This window comes from Capricornis sumatraensis, chromosome 6, assembly GCF_032405125.1.
Source record: "Capricornis sumatraensis isolate serow.1 chromosome 6, serow.2, whole genome shotgun sequence".
NCBI lineage: Eukaryota > Metazoa > Chordata > Mammalia > Artiodactyla > Bovidae > Capricornis > Capricornis sumatraensis.
Window position 1 is genome coordinate 35,995,996 of NC_091074.1, and position 22,101 is coordinate 36,018,096.

Here is a 22,101-nt window from a genome sequence, read left to right on the forward strand (position 1 = left end):
TAGAGAGTATCCCCCTGCCGCACGGAGAAGGCCAGCTCACAGTGAGGAAGAACTAGTGCAGTCAAAAAAAACCCACAATAATTAAAAAAAAAAAAAGTTTAGTGCAGGGGAGGCTATTCCAGAAAAAGAGTGGTATGAGAGCTATGTCAAATTAGGAAAGTCTAGAGCATACGCACCCACTCCAGTGTTCTTACCTGGAGAATCCGAGGGACGGGCGAGCCTGGTGGGCTGCCGTCTATGGGGTCGCACAGAGTCGGACACGACTGAAGCGACTTAGCAGTAGCAGAGCATACGCAGGAGACATTAAGTCTAATTATGATTAGACTGTCTCTTAAGGATTTAAGGCTTCCCTGGTGGCTCAGATGGTAAAGTGTCTGCCTGCAATGTGGGAGGACCCGGGTTTGGGAAGATCCTCTGGAGAAGAAAACGGCAACCCGCTCTAGTACCCTTGCCTGGAAAATTCCGTGGATGAAGGAGCCTGGTATGCTACAGTCCATGGGGTCGCAAAGAGTTGGACACGACTGAGCGATTTCACTTCACTGAAGTATTTGTCATGAACGAGGAGGAGAGATGAAGCTGGAAGGGCAGGGCAGAGGTAGGCTGTAGAGGGCCTGGAAGGAGCTTTGTAATTGGTAGTTTGTGGGGAACATCTAGGAGAATAGGTTTGGCAGTTGGAGGGGTGGCACATGGCGCTGGTTGATGAGTGTGAAACGCATTATCAATCACTTAAGGGTTACGGCAAAGGTCTGAGCATGCTCTTGTTAGAAATGGTCTGGATGGAGGGAGATGATCTGGAAGGTGTGTGGGAGGACAGCTGAGGGGATCGGAATGGGGCAATAGGCCTTCAGAATTTACTGGGTTTTGGGAATAAGGAGAAGGCTTTTCATCATCATCTATAGTTCTGAGTCTTTGTTAATGGGATTCTGGTGATACTAATGCAAAAAAAAAAAAAAAGCCAACAAAGTCAGGGTAGAGGTGTAGTAAAGAAGGGTAGGCAGTGAACCCATATCCTTGTTTATCTCGAGGTGTTAACTAAACACTTGGAAATTTCAAGTGGGAGCTTGAAAGTACAGGACTAAAATTCATGTGAGTGTTAAGGAATAGGGATTGGGGAGCATTGTTCTCATACAGGTGGCAGATGAAACCAGGGGAGAGCATGACATCTGAAAGGAACACATGTAGAGAGAAAATGGCATTGTAATAGCATTTATTATGGTAAGTTATTGACATAAATAAGTCTATCTTTATTTGAAGCTATGAACATCGAAAGCACACAAAATGGAAAACCAGGTGTTTTATCATTTATAAAGTGTTCTATTGTCTACTAAACCTCTTTTAGATTTCAGGAGTAAAGATTTCAGTTTCAAAAAATACCTTATATGATCCTCAAGGATCCTCACTATATCTTCTCACCACTTCCTGAGACCCTCAATAATAGCGAGGTGCCATTGGTGGGGGACGTTGAGGCTCACTTCTTACCTGTTTGGTCCAGAGTACTGTGTACAGCTTTTCACCTTCCCTTGACCTCAGCCCAGTTGATCTAGGGTTGGGAAGCTGGTGGGGTAGGTAGGAGGAGCGTGGGTCTTCTACAGAAATCAGCCTCGCATCCTTTTGTGCATTTTCTCTTTTTAGTTTGAGGTCCTCAGCAGGTTCCGAGGGGTGATTGCAGTGTGCAGTATGACTTATGCTTGAGTTGGGAAAGGTTTCCCTGTCGGGAGCAGCAGGGGTGAATCTGCCTTCCTGCTTCCTTTCTCTTATCATTACCTGTGTTCAAGCCTTGTGTGCAAGGAGAAGCATGTTCCTTCATTGATCTTGGGCGTGCTGAACTGTAGGCCTCTGCATCATGGTGAAGGCTCCCTGCCAGCTCTCCTGGTTTCTGCACCCCAGAATTCCACTGGCCGCTTGGTACTATTTGTGGTCTGCCTTCAGGCTCACTCTCCATAAGAAGTCTAACCCATGTCACATGGGGCAAGAGCCTAGTCCACAGCAATCTGCTTGTCTGGACAACCACTGTGCATTAAATCTAGTTTAAGTGCTCATTGTATGGCAACTTACACTTTTTTTTTTTTTTTAAATCATAATAGGCTTAATGTAGGTGGTTCAAGAAGTAACAAGGGATGTTGAATTTTGGGAAGGGGTAGGTGTAACATTTTCTCTTTCATTCTCTGGCATGTGACACATTTTTCTATCATGTTTCATTCCTTAAACTCCCCTTTCCGTTTTCTCATGTATACCTTTTCCAGTCATCTGCTTCTCTTGAGTGTTGTGAAATTTAGGGAGGGAAAAAAATCCATTGATTTGTCCCATTTTGTGCTGTCCCTAAATGAAGATCAAGTGAAATGCACTTGTTTTCTTCCCAAGTGAACGCTTTCCTAAGAAATGCCACTCTGTCCAAAAAAAAAAAAAAGAAATTCTTGGTGATCATGAGTTGAAAGTTGTCTCTGTGCCCTCACTAGAGAGTTCAGTATTCTTGATTGCTGTGAAAACCAGGGAGACGGGCTGAGTGCTGCAAACCCAGTGGTTGAGTTCAAGGTGACAAGGGTCCTTTTAATGTGATTTTTAGTTTAGATGCTAAAGCTAATGTCTGTCCCCAAGTTATTTCCTTCTCATGTCGGCAGCATCCATGGAGTTGCCCGTAACACTGCTGCTGAAGTGGCTTGCTCATTTGGGCTTTTTCTCTCTTGAGAGTCTCCTTTCCTGACACCGACTCTCCGAGATCCCAAACCTTGTGCCCTGATGTTTGCTTCTTTGTTCTTACTTCTTACTTTGTTTTTTTTTGTCTTTTTTTTTTTTTAAGACGACTTTTGCTTTACCAGTTCTTTTTTGATTTTCAAATTTATTTAGGCCAGTGGTTCTCTAACTTTTGTGCTCATCAGTATCACCTGGAGGGCTCATAAAACGAACCGGCCCAACTCCACTTCGCATGGAGTCTGTCATAGAAGGTCTCAGTGAAAGTCACTCAGTCATGTCCAACTCTTTGCGACCCCATGGACTTGGATACAGTCCATACAATTCTCCAGGCCAGAACTCTGGAGAATTCTTTCCCTTCTCCAGGGGATCTTCCCAACCCAGGGATCGAACCCAGGTCTCTTGCATTGCAGGTGGATTCTTTACCAGCTGAACTATCAGGGAAGCCCCAGGTCTCAGATGAGACTTCAGATATATTTCAGATAAGTTACCTGGTGATACTAGTAACATTCCCAGGCTGAGAATACACCTTGAACCACGACTTAGACTGTTATCTGTCAGTTTGCTGTTTAGTTTTGGGTTTTTCCAAAACTGTAGGGCTTCTTCAGAATTCATTCACCTGAGTTTCCTGGAAAATCTACCTTTTATCTTTTATTGATGTATAGTTGATTTACAGTTTTTCCGGTATTTGATAAAGTGATCCAGCCACATATACATACATACATGTACACACATATATATATATTCTTTTTCACCTTCTTTCCATTATAGATTATTACAAGATATTGAATATAGTTCCATCTGCTATACAGTAGGTCCTTGTTTATTTTATATATAGCAGTGTATATCGGAAACTCATTTTTAATTCATAGGTCAAGCCACTAGCATGAAAGTGAACTCAGAAAATTGCCTCATCCTTTCATAGTAAAGGTCTTGGCTGAGGCAGGAGTGGCAGAGAGTAACATGTGTCTCTTTCTCCTTCCCCCAGTGGAGACTTGGACAGTCGGTCTCTCAGAGCCCAGACATATCTTTATAGTCTTTGTCAGCACAGCATTCTAGGAAGCTGTCTACAAGTTGATGGAGCCGGCCCCTAATTGAGACTAATTGAATAGGTATAATTTTCAGTTTCCCTAATTGCTTGTATTATTCCTTTGACACTTGAGGTTTGCTTACATGCCCTAAATTCCTTCTGTCCTGTCTCAAACTTCTCAGCCCTGATGGGAATGGTGTGCTGGGGTGAGGAAGAACAGGGTATCCAGGGAAGTATCATTACCTATGCTGTGTACTTACTGTCTGCTTAGATGTTTCACCTGAAACATCTAAGAGATGTGTCCTCTTCTTCAGCTTTACCAACCCACCACAGTGAATAGAATTATTGCCATTTTACAGATGTAGCAAACTAAGCTCTATATTGGGAACTAACTGACCAACTTCAGAAGATATCACAGCTGGGATTAAAACAGAAGTTTTATTCCAAAGCTAGTGCTCTCTGCATATTACCTGGCTTTAGGATAGTTGGCATTGAGCCTTGAGGACAGACAGAGTTTACCTGGGCATATATATACATACATATATGTGAAATTTGACTTAACATCAGTTGTCACACATGGCGATGTATATGCCCATGAGCAACAACTTGGGGTGTTCCATTTCCAGTAAACTGGAATGACAAGAATGATTACAAACCAGCTGAATATAGTGGAATTAGGCACTTTTCTTTCTTGAATCTGAAGTCCATCCATGGCATAGGTGGAAATAACTTCCTTTTCATTGTCTTTAGTGCTAAAACCCATGTAAAACAAGGATGAACTCTATTAAATGATAGAAGGCTTTTCCAGTGAAACACTAGCGTGGTAGTGTAGATAACTTTGTCTTGGTTTCAACTCTATTCAACTTATCAAATGAGGGGAGAGCCACAGTGACCAGCCTCAGTTTTCTTGTTTAAAAATGCAGTAAAAAGAGTGTGGTGGAAATTTCCTTCCCACCCCTTACTTGTCTGATGGGGGAATTAATATTTTGTGTAAAGCCCTCTGAAGCTCTGTTAGAAAGATCCTGGGTAATTTTAGCATTATTCATGGTCCACCAGGCTCCTCAGGGTGTCACCAGGGAAGAGAGATTTTTATCTCTTATCCCGCATTTCACAGTAGAAAAAACAGGGTATTTTTGTTGTTTGTGGCTGTGAAAATCCCCTGTAATCATACCTGCAGCGGTTGCTTCCATCACAGAGCCCAGGGCCCTAGCTTACCCCAGAGGACCAGCTCCCGAGGCAGAGAGAGACTGAATCTCACTTAGGCAGGTCCTGGCTCCTGGGAGGATGCGGTCTCCTCCCGTCCTCCACCCCCCATCCCCAGTCATCTTCTGTGTCTGTCAACCTGGTGAGTAGCAGAACCTTGACCCTCTTCTGCTTTCTCTCCTCTCATCCTGATCCTGCAGCTCACTGTCCTGGATGACTCGGAGAGGACTGTCCTCCCCCCTGCTCAATTCTTTCCCTGCAACACCTTGCTCGTCCTTCTCACCTTCCTACGGATAACGTTCTGCATCATCTAAGGTCTCTGTAAGCACCAGCATATTTCTGGCCATTCTGTATTGGCAGCTGGATAAATGCTGTTTTGACTCAGCAGTTCCTTTCTCATCACAAAGTGACGTTTTTCATTCTTAAGCTTTAGATGCTGTATACTTGGCCCTTCTGAGTCTTAGGCTTGGGTTCCATGGTTGGGAAGGCTTAGTGCTGGAATGATTTCCTTCATTAAATCGTCGCCTGAGAGATGAAGATAGACATTATCTGCACATCCAGCAACTTAGCTCTCCTTATTTTTCATTCATTCCTCTCTCTTATTTGCAGCACTGTGTTTAACATGCATCCCTGTTTTTACAGTGTGGGGTAATTAATTTATTTCTTTATCTGCTCTTTCTCACAAGCAACTCCTGGCTAGCTTACTGTCAAATCCAGTTCACAGAATGGTCTGCCTGAATTCTTTGTGTTATCTGGGTAATTTTTCTTCTTGTTGCTTGGCGTCATCTAACCACTGACATGAGGCTGTTACCGCTTTTCTCTGACTTGGAATGTAACGGAGCTTGTACCCGCCCATATTCCTGAGTCCTCCTATGGGACTCTTCTCTGTCCCTCTGTTTTTTAAAACCAATTCTGTCTCTCCATTCTTTTCCAAGTTCTCCTTGGGTTCATCTCCTTTGCCTCATTCCTTCATTGCTAGACTGAAGCCACCAAAACACATACAGTTCAGCACTGCTCTGGGCTTACAGCCAGCTTCACCAGCGAGACTTGAGCTGGCATGGAAGTTAGTTAGTTTATTTAGGCTCTGACTTTTTATAGTGCCTATCAGGCAAATGCCTACCTGAATGTTCAATGTTTAAAAATAAAATTAAAGTTCAAATGGGCCCTGGCTTTGCAAGAAGCACCCCAGACTCTATAAGCCCTTTTCTTGGTAACATGTTTCTTTTCTCAAGTTATCAATTCTGTGCCTTATTCTTTCTTCCTTTCTACCTTCTGCACCCACCTGCTACACCCATTCAGCTTCAAGTATTTTTTAAAAATTGTTTTATTGGAGTATAGTTGCTTAACAAGCTTTAAGTATTTTGAACGGTAGTTCCCGTTTGCAATGTGGAGCCTTTTTCTGTCTTCTTTTCAGAAGTCTGGTCTTTATGTGTGATCTCAGTAAACATAAGATCGTGTGTGTATGTGTGTGTGTGTGTGTGTATGTGTGTGTGTAGGTGTAGGAAGCCTGCCATATTTCCTCCCTACCCCACAGAAAATGTGTTTTCTGGAAGCCCTTTTGACACTGAAGTGAATGCCCACTGGCCCTCCCTTGTTGAATTCTCCTGAGAGGAGAAAGAGAGAGGCCTTTATGCTTGTTGTCATATCTTTTGTTTCTGCTGATTATACACAAAGTAAGTTGTAAATAGCTCTCTTGCACACCGTGATTCCTTTGAGGTATGTACAGGAGAGAAGATATGCACTCAGCCCCAGCTTCCCAGGGGATGCTAGAGGGTCCCTTTCAGGGCCTCTTACTTCCTGTTAGGGCACTGGCCGAATGAAATTTAGATGAGTGCTAGACAATTACCATCCGTAATGAAACCCTCAGCCTGCTGTTTAGAAATGTCAGCTGATCAGGTTAGTTTTTTTCCTTGTATTTAACTTAAGTGTTTTTATTTAAGATCAAAATATACAAAGACCCAAAAAAGAATTTTAAAAAGTCGTCTTTGTCCTGCTACTTTCCAGAGATAAAAATCACTATGAAAATTTTGTGAAAATTATGGTAAATTTTGTTTTAAAGTATGATGTTGAAATGCACAGTATTATTAGCATAAAGACAAGAAGATAAAACTGGAATTCTCCAAATCAATTTGAATTTTTAATTGCATTGAAAGCAGAGGTACACATCCTATTTTAGTATCTTAAAGTGGAGTAAAAAGTAGTTAAGGGGAACTCCCTGGCTGTTTAGTTGTTAGGTCTCTGTGCTTCCACTGCAGGGGGCGGGGAACTATTCCTGGTCAGGGAACTAAGATCCTGCAATGCTGTGTAGCGTGGCCAATTTTTTTTTTTTTTAATGTCTGCTATTTCTTACAGGAATTTTTCGATTGCTTATAACTAGCTGGCCAACTACTAAGACTTCTGAATCAAAAGGCCTAATTGTCTAGGTGTGCAAAATTATTACTAATTAAGTTACCAAGCTTTTATATCCTTTATATTTTCCTTGGGACGATGTGAGGAACTGGAAACAGATATAGCTTGCCTTCTCCTTTACACTTTTTCCCTCTCTGATAATTAATGACTCTAATTGTGATGGGCCTGGTGGGGGAGTGTTGTTAGATGGTGAACTCATGAGTGAAACTTTGTGGTTTTAGTTCAGATCTCAAATATTTTCATCTTTAAGGAAGCCCATTTTCACGGATCATAAGGATTTTCTTTTCTGCTGAGAAATTCTAGGATTCCGAGATGGGGAGCATGCCTCACTTTCCTCTTAGTTCCTCTTTGTGATTTGGAGAGTTGAAACATACCAGTAGCCTGGCACTGTTTCCTCCCAACTTGCTCACAGACCTTTTTGTTTTCTCTTAGAAACTGTGTATTTCTAAGTGTTTGAGGTTGTAATTGAGTGTAATTGTAGTTGTTTAACTTTCTCCGGGCCTCTTGAGGGTGTTTATAAATGCCGTCTGTGAGGGGAGAAAGGAACTAGAAACTTGGTGATAGGGTCAACTAATATTAAAGTAAGTGGGAATTCTTCTGTGTATATGAAATGAAGTATTGTTTACACTTCATTTGTAGCAATACCTTCTGGCCTATGGAATCTGCTGTAATCAGTTAAGTAATCACCTTCATTAAGGTTTCATAGGAAGCTTTTGAGGGGTTGTTTTGATAGGAAATATTATAAGAGTAATTTTCCCCCAGTTCTTCTTTTGTACCCTAGGGAGAGTTACTGTCGCCCAGCTCACTGGCCCCCGCCCCGCAATGTGTCATCGTGGGGTGGGATCAGCATTGTTCTGTGTGTGACAAAACACAGATGCGGTGTCTCTGCATTTCTCCAGGCCCCATTTCCTGCTCATTCCTCAAGTCAGAGGAGAAGTCCCCTTTAACCTTGCCTACGTTGTCCTGGACCAAAGGGCGGGGAGTAGTAAGTCTTTATTTCTGGTGCTACTTCTTCACTTCCTTTCATTGTCTTCTGTGTTGTTTCTAACATATGGAACATCCACACATGCCTCTAGAAGGGATGCCACTAAATGCAACGATTATGTGTTTTTCATTAACTTCTTTGACATATGTTCTTGCTCGTTCTCATTTTAAGTTTGGGCCTTGTAACTTTCCAGCATGTGCCTCTGAGTTAATTATTTACCTACTCTAAAGCCTCCCTTTTTTTTTTTTTCTTTTTTTTTTTGAAAAATGTAGATCCTCATACCCCACGAAAAGTGAAAGTGAAGTCGCTCAGTTGTGTCCAACTCTTTGTAACCCCATGGACTATACCGGACAGCCTCCTCCATCCATGGGATTTTCCAGGCAAGATTACTAGAGTGGATTGCCATTTCCTTCTCCAGTGGATCTTCCCAACCCAGGGATCAAACCCCAGTCTCCTGCATTGCAGACAGATTCTTTACCATCATAAGATTGCTTAAAGGAAAAAACAGTTTCTCTTGATGTAACGTACCCACCTTACATCAAGAGACACTGTTTTTCCCTTGGAAGAAAAGTTATGATCAACCTAGATAGCATATTCAAAAGCAGAAACATTACTTTGCCGACTAAGGTCCGTCTAGTCAAGGTGATGGTTTTTCTAGTGGTCATGTATGGATGTGAGAGTTGGACTGGGAAGAAGGCTGAGCGCCAAAGAATTGATGCTTTTGAACTGTGGTGTTGGAGAAGACTCTTGAGAGCCCCTTGGACTGCAAGGAGATCCAACCAGTCCATTCTGAAGGAGATCAACCCTGGGATTTCTTTGGAAGGAATGATGCTAAAGCTGAAACTCCAGTACTTTGGCCACCTCACGCAAAGAGTTGACTCATTGGAAAAGACTCTGATGCTGAGAGGGATTGGGGGCAGGAGGAGAAGGGGACGACTGAGGATGAGATGGCTGGATGGCATCACTGACTCAATGGATGTGAGTCTGGGAGTTAGTGATGGACAGGGAGGCCTGGCGTGCTGCGATTCACGGGGTCGCAAAGAGTCGGACACGACTGAGCGACTGAACTGAACTGAAGGTACCCAAACAGCGACTCGCACATTACAAGTGCTCAGTAAATGTGAGCTCCTTTCCCTTCTCAGGCTCTAAGTGAGGAAATTCATGGATGAAGAGTGATTAATTTCAAAGACAGCCTATATTCATTCTATTGACATCACCTTATGGAAATAGGCAGGAAGAAAGAATAAGAGAGTTGAAAGGAACAGACAGTTTGGACCTAAAAATGCTTGAAAAGTTGACTGTTCTTTAAAAAATATGTTAGTGATATTCACTAGTGAACTTGCAAAGTGGAGTTTATTGAAAATTGTTTAAATTTAGAAAAGTGAACAGATTTGTTGGTCAAAAGAAAGAAGGAAATACTTTCTAAGGCAGCACGCTTGGCTAAAAAATGATCTCTGAACAAAGAGAATTGATGGGCATAGGTGATCCCAGTTGGAGTTAAAAAAAACACCGACGGGGCCCTTTGAGAGGGAAAGAAGACACAGGTGAGATGGAGCTGATTGATGAATTGAGATCTGAATACACATAGATAGTTAAGAGCTGACTCATTGGAAAAGACCCTGATGCTGGGAAAGATTGAGGTCAGGAAGAGAAGGGGGCAACAGAGAATGAGATGGCTGACTGGCATCACCGACTCAGTGGACATGACTTTGAACAAACTCGGGGAGATAGTGAAGGACAGGAATCCTGGCGTGCTGCAGTCCATGGGGTCACAGAGAGTCAGACACGACTTAGTGGCTGAACAACAAGATAGTTGTATGATTAATGGAGGTAGTATATATTTGGAAATATTGAGTAGTGATATAGAGAAAATTATAAAACGCAGAAAATAGGTTTCAATGGAATCTAAGTCCCTTTCTATCTTAAACATTTAAAAATGAAGTAAGCCAAGTGACTACTGCTACTGCTGCTGCTGCTAAGTCGCCTCAGTCGTGTCCGACTCTGTGCGACCCCGTAGACGGCAGCCCACCAGGCTCCCCCGTCCCTGGGATTCTCCAGGCAAGAACACTGGAGTGGGTTGCCATTTCCCTCTCCAATGCATGAAAGTGAAAAGTGAAAGTGAAAGTGAAGTCATTCAGTCGCGCCCGACTCCCAGCGACCCCATGGACTGCAGCCCACCAGGCTCTTCCATCCATGGGATTCTCCAGGCAAGAGCACTGCAGTAGGGTGCCATTGTAGGCAATATTTCATGATGAGATTGGCTAATTATAATAGGCAACAGTTTTGAAAGGGAATCTTAGTGGCTTTCACTGTAAGATTCTAGATACAGAGAAACATTCACTGAATCATACCTTTTTTGTCATTTGTACTGTTACAGCAGACCTAAGGCTCTTAAATATAATTTAAATACAGTAAGTACAGTACAGTAAGTTGGTACAGTAAGTAAATAGTACATGTTGGTAACAAGCAGAAATTGTTTTTTTTTTTTCCCTTTCCCTCATTTCCTCCCTTCTTTCCCCCGACTTCCCTTCCTCTCTCCTTCCTACAGTCCACGGATATGAAATGCCTGCTTTTGTGCTATACGCCGTGGATACAAGGGACAATATTTATGTGTATTTTTTCTTCTTAGAATTTACCTTTTGGTAGTCAGTAAACTTGGGTGTATGATGTTTACAATATATTTGACCTACCGAGTGTTCAAAGCCTATGAGGCCATGACGGCCTGTTGCAGAGCTGCAGCTGGGATGTCCTTGTGTTGGGGTTGTGTGTGTGTGTGTGTGTGTGTGTGTGTGTGTGTGTGTACAGTTCTCAACAGCCTCCACACCCAGCATCTAACTCGGCCATATTCCCCCAGGTCCCAGTGGCATGTGCTGGCAGAGTGCTGGGTGCAGACTTCTGCCCAAACCTGGAGGAGCCAGACCAGAGGCTGGAAGTCCAGGTCGGAGTCTTACTGTTTTATCAGTCGGGGGTGTTGTGACAGTACCAGGGGTCTCTGAACACTGAACAGATACATCAGATGCCATCCGGCAGCTGCTGGGACTGAAAGGGGTTGGTGGAGCATCTGTGCAGCAAAAAGTCCTTTTCAGGATAAATTGTCTGTAATTAGAGATCATTCGTTTACTCATTCAAGAAGTTAAGACATGATAAATATACTGCAGTGAATAAGAACATGGTTTCTGAATGCTGCCTGCCTAGGTTGACACAAGTTGCCATGAGTCCTTTGGCAAGTCACCCAACCTAACTGGGCTTTAGCTTTCTCATCTGTGAAATGGAGATATCCCTTAATAGCTGACGAATGAGGATTAAATGTTCTACCACATACCTAGCATTTAGCACAGGACCAGGATGTAAGAGGCACTCTGGAAATCTTTGCTCTCCTCTTTTCAAATAATCGTAATTGCGTGCTGAGAGGATGTTAGGCTCTGAGGACACATGGGCAAGCCAGCCATGCTTCCTGCTCTGGAGTCTCCGAGCTCAGGAGAATGGAAGCTGTTCAGCTGGGCACTGTATGAGAAAAATAGGAGTTAATAATATTATCTTTCTTCTTCATGGTTTGGGAGATAGGTCCTCTGGTGTAATATTAAGTTTATTAGCAAAGAACATTTTTCATCCAAGTATTGACTTGGAATTCATTGCATGGTCTTGGGAAATTACAAGCGGAGTGGTATGTTGCAGATTAAAAATATAAATATGACATCTTGGCCCAAGGCCTACCTCCACTGCTGGGTACCTGTTAATAGTTAAGGAATGTGTGTATCAATGATGCAAAAATGCAGGCTCAAGTTTCCATGTGGATGGCACCTCCCTAGTGTGAGCACACCCATACTATTTTTTAGGGCCTCTGTTTGGCATCATTTTCTAAATTTTAAGACTTAGGGGATAAGCATAGTGAGCTCAGTGTTAAAACTTTTTTTTAAAACTGATTTAGACACCCTGCATGAAAAAAGAGAATAGTTCTAAAAATTGGCTTCTTCATAGTGGGTGTGATAGTGGAAGTGGTGGTCGTAGGAAGTTTCATTTTTTATGATGCTCTTGAAGGGGACACCATCTTCTGCACATCTGCTCCTGGCCTCGGAACGACCATCTGAGCTCTGCAGTGCCCTATGCTGGTACTGTCTGGGTGGTGTATGGCTGTGATCCAGCAGAAAAGCAGGTGTGGCAAGTATGAGACGTGATCATACGTTTCCCAGTTTTAGAAAACTTACAACTTGGTTGTGACACATATGTGCCGAGTGATGGAAGACTTTTCATGAAGAGTAGTCTGATCCTTGACCCCTTCGGGGTTGGGGGGACGAGTGTTGTTCTTCAAACTCATCACCTGGAATGGTCTGTCATGGGTGGTTGTTGGATAATCTGTTTTTGAATGTTGAGTTATGGTGCGAAGAGCAATGGGTTTTGCAGATGTGGGTGTGTGAAATAAACCTGAAAGAGACCAGTGGAACCTATTGCTTTGACATACCAAGGGAGAAAATGTATATTTACACGTTGAAGTGAAACCGTGGTAGTAGGGAGCTAAACATATTGTGGAGTTGACATTGCTGTGTGATCTTTGCAAGGAAGACCAAGTTACTGGGTAAAGAAAAGAAAGTGCTCATTTTGTTAGATGTCTCATCTTGCAACAGCATTTTGGCGGACAGTATGGAAAAGTTGAATCTGTAAAAAGATAAGTCAACTATGATGCACTGGTGAATTAACTGGGACCCATTTGAATCATTTATTTTTCTCTTTTCCTGTTCCTTTCTAAATACAGCTTCTATACATTCTGATGATATCTGGTACATATTCATGTTATGTTTGTCATAATAAACTTGAGACTCAATATATTCCTCACCAGCTAACAATTCCAGGACTAGCTTTTAGCTTAGAGTCCTTTTCATTCGTGCCATGGTATGTGTATTCTGTTTTTTTTTTTTTTTTCCTATCGAATGAGCCATTTCTTATTTTTTAGTCCAACTCTGCACTCCAGGGAACTCACCGTAGAACTGGCCAGGGTCGTTTACTTTTCCTGCTTGGATCTCAGACTTTCCCGAGGGGCCAGGCATTATAACCACGAGAGGATTTGCTGTTTGGCCTCTTGATTCTGAGAATAACCTCTTGTACACTTCGATTTAGGAGCTCTGGCTTGTTTATATCCTTTTCTGTGAAGGATTTTCCTTTAGACATAACGGCACCCATAACTGGTTTGCTTTTGTGTTTTCGCTGACATGAGATCTCAGGACTCAGGGAGCCCCTTTCTCCTCTTACCTGTTTTCTTTTAACCCTTTCCTTTGGTCCCAAAATTTCAGATGTCTTAGCAGCTTTATTATTTAATAATCCCAGGATCCCTGACACTCTTTCATGAATATGCTGTTGGTTTTGAATGACTGTCATCATTGAAGTCTGTGCCTGACTTGACTTTTGCAAGGTTATCTGCTTTTTTGTGCGTGTTAATATACTTGATTTAGAGAAGTAGCTGGGCAGTCCAGACTTTAGGTTCACTGTCTAACTTCCTGGATTTTCTTCAGTGGCTTTTGAAGTGGGTATGAAACTGTGTACTTTCTTTAGCTCTGGAGGTAACTGATGTACAGACCCCCAAATTGTCCTTTTATAAAATTATTTTATGGGAAATGGACATTCTAGTTTAGACCTCCCTTAGTGTTAGTTGCTCAGGCATGTCCAGCTCTTTGTGACCCCGTGGGCTGTAGCCTGCCAGGCTCCTCTGTCCATGGGATTCTCTAGGCAAGAATACTGGAGTGGGTTGCCATTCCCTTCCCCAAGGGATCTTCTGGACTCAGGAATCGAACCATAGTCTCTTGCATTACAGGCATATTCTTTACTGTCTGAGTCACTGGGGAAGCCCTTAGACCTCCCTTGGTTGCTGTTAAATATTTGATTGTTAGTCAGAAAAAAGGTGACTATTTTAGTCTGACTGTACCTCATCGTGTGTTATTACATTTAGCCTAGCACAGTTCCTTCTTGGTTGGAAATGTAAGGTGTGAGGTTTGACTTGGTATTTTTCACCACTGAAGTGCTTAGAAAATTAGAGTAAATAATAATCCAGTATTTCAGTACCTGATTAGACACAATTTACTGTGATGTTTCATAAACCACAGACTTCTTTCCTCTATGAATGCGTGAAGGATCACTTTTTTTCCAGACATACCGGGGTGCAAGTGTAAATTTCCATAAAATTTAAATGAGGTGCTTCCTGTAATTAATGAACAATTGTGGCTGCTCTCTAGTCTGCATTGTAATTAACCGTGATCAGGCTTGTTTAGTGATGACACTGTTCCTGTAATAATTTGACAAGCTACTGTGAATTTGCCAGGTTATTAAACAACCTGCAGCATTCACTTACAGCATCACAGGATGCGCTCAGCTGGTTAAATGCAGCATAAGGGCAAAGCTGAGCTGCCCATTGAAGTCTATCGATCACTAGAAACAGGTTTACATTCCTAGGATTTGGGAAAAGTTAATTAATTTTGTGCGAGTTGTCTTGAAAACTTTTTATTATGTGGGAAACCTAATGGGGCGAAGCTGGTCATTTTTGTGAACTCATAATGAAGCTAGCAAATTTTATATATTGTTATCATCCATATGAACACCCGGAAACTGAGATTTTCCGTTTCTTACCCTATTGAATAGATTTAGAGCCACCACCACCAAGTTGTTTCCTCCCCAAATTCACTCCCAGCATCTCTCAAATATAAGTTCACCTTTTCTTGTTGAGTGTGTGTTAGGAACAGCAGATGACCTTGTGCTGAGCAGTCCTGTCACAGGGTGAGGGAGCCATCTGGGGGGACGGGCAGCCATGTCCATGGTCCCTAAACACAGCCACATGCCCCAGCCCCCGTTCAGGTTAAGAACTGTTCAAAACGTTACTGTCTAGTGACTGTGGTGTCTTTCATTCAGATTCTGTTTATTGACTAAACCACAAGGATTCCTGCCCAAAGTACCAGGCGGTCTATGCTTGACTGATTCTGATTTTCTAACATCAGCCCTGGGGTTTATTTGAAAAATGTACATACACTGCAGCTTTAACAAGTCAAGTGACTGCATGTTTTTGACCATGGAGTTGAGTATATCTGAAGATCATTAAATTTAGAGGGAAAGGGAGGGGTGGAGAATAAGTGTAGTAGTCATTGTACCATTGCAGAGAGAGGAGAGAGGGAGTGTGAGTGTGTGTGTGTGTGTGTGTGTGTGTGTGTGTGTGTGTGTGTGTGAGACACATGGTTTTTGTCTTTTCATCTTCTCCAAGAGCCAGAAAGTTTCCTGCCGCTCTCTTTCCAGCTATTGACAAATGATTGCCAGATGTGAGATCTTTGCAGTGTTCTTTCCCTTAGCAAACCTGCAGCGATGGGATATTTGATTCTCCCCTGCCCATTTCATCTCCTTTCCACATCTGCCAGGGACACACAAGCAATACATCCCTACATGAGAGTTTAAAGTTGATTCAGCTCCTTTTTTCCCCTCTGATAAAATGTGTTTGGAGACAACAGAATGAGGTCCATATGACTTTCTCTCAACTTCGCTGTATGAAATTAGTTGTTTATTTTACTTATCTACCTCTCAGTAATTGAACGATTTCATTTTAGTTTTGGTCCATGGAAAATTTGATGCAACTCTGGGAGTGCTTAGAGTTTCCTATTGTTGTCTGCTTGCTGCAAGTATACCATCATCGCGACTTCTCTCTGATGGTCTCAATTCTGATAAAAGCTAGACTGGTGGTTTCCCTGGACTCCTCGGAAAGTAGTTTTAATAAACAACTGTCAAAACACTAAGTGTAGCATGTCTGGTAAAATTCAGTAGTCATTTAAGACCTAAAAAGCCATGCATGAGGGGGAAAATTCAACTTGTTTGGCTTGATTAGCCTACCCTATATTTGTGTCCATTGTCAAAGTTGATATGGATAAGGTCCTAGTTTTAATCCCAAATAGTTTATAAAAGAGAATGTACAGTGAGTTTTGGAGGCATTTGAAATTAGCCTGTGTAGGCCACACACATAATCACTAACATGCACAGAAGCCTCTTGCATCTGCTCGGAATCTGTATTGATATTGATTTTTTTCTCATCTCAGTTTAAAAATATTTTCCAAAATGCTCTTATAGCTTATGTTCATACTATAGGGTGGGCTGACCCAGGTGGCCTTTCAGTTTTCCTAGTACACTTTTTGGCAAAGGAAAAGGCCCCTTATTCCCTGAATAAGATCAGCGTTTTTATTTTTTTTTTAACATTTAAAAAATAATCCATAAAATGTCTGCCACATGTTCCCTAGTTGATGGAAAGCTTTTTCCAAATTAGAGCCACAGTATTGGATTCTTATTGTAACAATGCTCGTGTTTACGATTTCTGCTGCCCTCTTAGCTACCTGTCATTATGTGAATTTATTTTTTCTAGGAAACAAATGATGAATATAAGAAAATTACTATTTATGAATTTCAGAAGAAAAAATTGTTTTTACTCTTGAGTAAATGGCTTTGCCCATGTGAGACTCAAAGTAGGAAAAATGTGAAGTCTCTTTTTCATTCTGTTTTTTTTAAAAAGTAACAAAGCAAGGACAAACAAAACCTAATGAAAACAAAACCAAAAAGCCAACAGCTCCTGAAAAGAAGAAATCCTACTTAAGCCTGAGAAAAAGAGGTAAAGGAAACCCATCAAGGTGTATACCTGAAATGTTTGTAACTTTTGGCCTCTCAATTATATTGCACTTCAGTAAAGCTTTACAAAGAAAAAAGGGCACAGCTGTTCACCCCAAGTTGCCAAAATGTTGCGTGTTTCTATGGGAAGTGCCTATTGAACAGGGTAAGAAGATAATTGTACTTAAAGATACTGTTCTCTTAAAAATGAGGCAGTGGTCATGAAGAGGGTAGTAAGTTTAAACAACACCCCGCAAAACAAAATTATCACAGCCAAAAAGGATCCCTGTGGAAAAGCTTGTATTTTTCATGTCCTTCAGTGTTCCCCGAGGACTGACGCCAGGCCAGGCACTCAGTGGATGCCAGTGGCTGAGAAGGTGGAGGCGAAGAGTGCTTTCATAAAACAACAAGGTTAGGAACTCCTGTGGCAGGAGCCAAGTTCCTTCGAGTTTAGATCACTTCACATAATTTGCTCTCGCTAATGCATTTGCTGGTTGCTCATGCCTTCCTGCTTTTTCCTCTACATGGTTACTCTGGGAGGCAGAGAGGTGCAAAGCAATGGAGGTGTCATCCAGTCCGTGTGCCTAGGGAATGTCCTTCAGAGGACGACTTGTCACCAGCCGTCAAAGAAGAGAGTGGCTTTGTGGTCTCTGAACATCTGGCAGCGCTGCACAGGAAGCTGAGGGGGTGTCATTAATTGTGATGAAATAATTTAAACCATCAGGAATAAATGAGGCTGTTAAGCTAAGTTCAGATTCCATTTGCCATGCACATGTGTCTAGCAGCCTGTGTGCAGTTAAAAAAAATTGAATTATATTAGCTCATGAGTAGAAGTGAAACAGATACTGTAAATGAAACAAGTTGCTCTGTGGTGATGACATCGTGTTGAACCACTTCATGGAGTTACAGTTTGTGGGATCAATATACTGAGTGGTACAGTATTTAATGAATTTTTACATAAAAGGATGCTTTATGGTATTGAGGCCTATAGTCAGAACCAGTGGGTTTATTAAGAGCACAAAGAAGGATAGGTGGGTGGGTAGAAAGAAGGAAGCCTTCAGGTCACAGGGAGTGGGTCGATGGAGTTCTTCATCGGCTGAGTCAGGCTGAATTGATTCATAGCTGACCCTTTCATGGATTCTGGCTTTGACTACAGTATTGGGTACCTTTGCTCTGCATACCTATTCCAGGCTAGAGGACGATTTCTGATGACCAACTTTGGATGTCCTTTCAAGAGCTTCCTTCACTTTGGGCACATCTACGTTGTTTTCTTGAGAACACAGTCAGCTCCCTTTGGTGATAGATGACTCCTCAAGAAGATGCACGTATTTATTTTTAAGACTTTGCACAATCAGTGAAGACTGATTTCAAATATAATTTCAGGCACAGTGGAAAGAGGCAGTTTTCACTTCTTTACAAAGGCAAGACTGTCAGGTTGGAATGTTGGGACATCTCTGAGGTTTTGAGCTCTAAGCTGAGCAATGATGTGTAGGTTCCAAGTACATTTCTAAAATAAAAGTCATTCCTTTTACACATGAGCAGAGTCTTCAAATTTGAACTTTTATTTAAAAATGCAGGAATCTGAAAAAATAAAATGAGGCTGTTTAGATACAGGAAGCATTTTTAACAAACCGTCAAAGAAGTCATCCCTCTTGCAGGCAGAGGCAATGGTCCAGAGCCCTGGTAAGGTTTTGACAAGAGCCATTTTGCTAGGAATGACTTACCTCACTTTGCCCTGTCCATCCCCTAGCTATGTCACTGCCTTTCTCTCTCCCTCATTGTGTGTCTCCTTTATCTTTTCATCTTCCATTTCCTCACGTTTTTATCCTTTGATATTCAGTAACTCCTCAGAACCTGGTCTCATTCTCCATCCTCCAAAGAAACAAACTGCAGTTCTGTTTTCATTTATAGTGTTACAAATGTTGCTGCAACTATTTAAAAGATTAATATCTGTAATTACTTCAGTTGTAAACTTAGACAATTTAGGTTGCATTTTAATATAAACTTGTATATGACCATTGGTGGATTTTTTTCCCAAGGAACATGAGTGAAACTAGATTAGTTTTTTTTTTTTTTTTTTTTAAGGAATGAAGACTACTCACTAAATTATTCCTTTACCTGGACGCTTGAATGGAATTGTTTTGATGAAAGCCAGAAATTTGTGGTTTTGAGTCACCATCTTCCTTTTTATTTGAGATAGAAAGAAGATGTTCAGATCAAAACACTTAAGTTTCCTGATGTCTTATGGAATAACCAGTAGTTAGGATAATGCTTCTTGTGTGTATTGATCTTTGAATTTAATTTTAATTGGTGGAACAGAATAGGAAGACTTGTGTTCTTCTATCTTCTTGGCATTGTTGGAAGGATTGAAGGAGTTGATATATGTGTGTTGGGGCACTGTGAAATAGTGATGTAAATTATATAAATGGATCTACTAACATCTATTGGCTAAGCAGATAAAAACTAAGAAATTTTTTCCTGAAAATTTCACATATCTATCATTTAAAGATTATTTGCCTTTAGATGCGTTAACAGTTATTCCTCCAAGAATAGGGATCCAAGAGAACCTAGGAAATTTTGAATAAAACACCTGTTTTTCTTTCTTTACTTGCAATAAATCACTGCGTTCATAGGGCATTTTTTGGTTTCTCTAATAAGAAAATGATAGTATAGTGAATAAATCTAATGGTTATCAAAGGGGAAATGTTGTGGGGGTGGGGTGGATAAGTCAAGAGTTTGGGATTAACATATACATACTACTATATATAAAATAGATAACTACCAAGGACCTACTATTACAGCACAGGGAACTTTTTCCAGTACTCTTTAATGAACTATACGGGGAAGGAATCTGAAGAAGAAGAAATACATATATAAGTATAATTGAATCACTTTGCTGTACACCTGAAAGTATACAGAAATCAATTACAACACCATTATAAAATAAAAATTAAATTAAAAAGAAAGTGATAATATACTCAGTAGTTGCTCAAAGTTTTCTTCTGGAAGTGTTTTAGTAAATTAAAGATAAAAATAAGTAGTTTCATGAACTTAAGTCACCTCCCACATTTTATTTTGAGTAAGGCCGGACCTGGGGGCCATGATGGGCCACCTGTCTCCCGCAGGCAGGAAAGTCCCTAACGGAAGGATCCTCCCAGATCCCGAGGACCAATGACAGCACACTTCGCCAGCTAAAACAATCCCCACCCCAGCCGCGTAAAGGACCTATCAGCCCGCAACACCTCGACCTAACAACCTATCGGAACCCCCATCTACTAACCATACCGTTTTTGGCGATCTTGCCAGATCATCCCTCATAAGGAGCGTATATAAACCACCCCCCAACACGTCCGGGCATGACCTGCCTCATTCGGGTCTGGGAACCCCTCTGGGTAGCGCTTGGCCATTAAAGCCTGTTAGACACTCTTTTTGGTGTCCTGGTCGTCTTCTACCTAACACCTACATCTATACGACCTTCTTTATTCTTTTTCTGCTGTTGTTACTATCACTGTCTGCTTAAGTAATATTTAATTTGTAAATTTTAAGTCTTGAATTGCATATTTCAGTTACATTATAGATGAAGTGGATGTTGGTTGAATGGCCTGAGGACTGCATTCTGCATCCTTTCTCAGTACCACTGTTTCTATGAGAGGATGCTGTTGAGGTTGCAGAGGACCAGGTTAACTTCAGCTGAATGTGTTAGGAACTGTCAGTTATTAATATACAAAATGTTGAATAAGATGCTTATATTTTTACTTTATGTGAGTTCCCATGTTATAGTAGCTTCATAGATGCTTCATGCAGGGAGAAAGAAAAAATGAGAAAACTGGGAAGTATTTTAATTCTTGGCTTCAAGAGAGAGGGAGAGAGAAAAAATGAGAAAACTGGAAAGTATTTTAATTCTTGGCTACAATAGAGAGAATTGTGTGTTTTGGAGTGTGTGCATGTATATGCATTTGGTACATACATACAATGTGTATATCATTACATACATATCCACATATTTTGTTTACAAAAATAGCTCGTGATGTTCTGTTTGGATATTTTGTTGGAGCTAGGCATAGTAAATAATTTACATTGAGAACATACAGTCTCCCTTCCTTCACTCACAAAAGAAAGAAGAAAAGCCTTTTGTTTGGCTGGATAATGGAACCTCACTTTGTGTGAGATTCTTTGAGACTCATGTGATTTCAAAATTTAAACCTGGAAACAATCTGAAGTTATATAATGTAAGATCTCCATTTTACAGATTTGAAAACCAAGGCCCAGAAATGTTAAAAGCCTTGCTCCAGATTACCTAGTTAGTGAAAATTCTCCATTTCTGATGTGTGAGAACCTTTAAAATACTGTCTACTGGCTTTTTATTCCATTAGCATTTATAAGCATTATATGACTGTGTTGAGTTTATCGTAGAAAATTATTTAACGCAGTGTGTCTCTTGTTCAGTATGATTTGAATGGACAGAAAGAATGCAAAGAGGCCCCAGTTTTGGGTACCACAGTAGTGGTCTTAGCATGTTACCCCAAGAAAAGAGCAGGTCCTTCTGCATTCTGCAGGTGCAAACTTGATGCTAAGAAGTGGAATGTTTGGGTCTGGCTTTTTTTTTTTTTTTTAAAAGCTTGGATTGTCAGTTAGTATAGAATTTAGATATTGGACAAAAGCTAACCCTTGAATATTAAGAAGTGGAAATTGTCCCATCTAAGTAATCCCTGTTTCAAAAGAAACGTGCCATTGTCGACATCTGAAGAATGGAATTGCTCAAGAATATAAAGTTGTTACTCTTAAATGTTCAGTATGTGCCAGTGGAGTTTCATGGAGTGTAGAAGAAGACCAAGTCCCCTTGAAATCACTGTTATAAAAACCATCTTTAAGTGCCTTTTTGGGTATGGTACTTGTGTTTGCGTCCTATAAAAAGTGAGCTGAATAGACAGGGTCTCTGCCCTCTAGGAGTTTATAATCAAGAACAGATAGAATGTAGCTGACAGCTGTTACTGTATTAAGGTCCTACAAATAAACATTGATTAAATACATAAATAAAAGCTCTATATCAGAGACAAGTAAAAATCTTTCTGCTTGCCTGATTCATCCCTACACTGAAACCATCCGTGGAGGTTGTACAATGACTGAACTGTACTAATCCTGACACCAGGATATTCCTTTAGGTTGTTAT

At 41.1% G+C, this 22,101-nt stretch overlaps 1 protein-coding gene across 1 annotated transcript in view; it reads left to right on the top strand.

The window, feature by feature from the left end:
- BNC2 (basonuclin zinc finger protein 2) overlaps nt 1–22,101 on the top strand; it is a 326,012-nt gene that overhangs the window by 38,844 nt on the left and 265,067 nt on the right. The window contains 1 exon segment of the mRNA XM_068973578.1: nt 11,170–11,253. Within this exon segment, the coding sequence (XP_068829679.1) occupies nt 11,170–11,253 (84 nt within the window).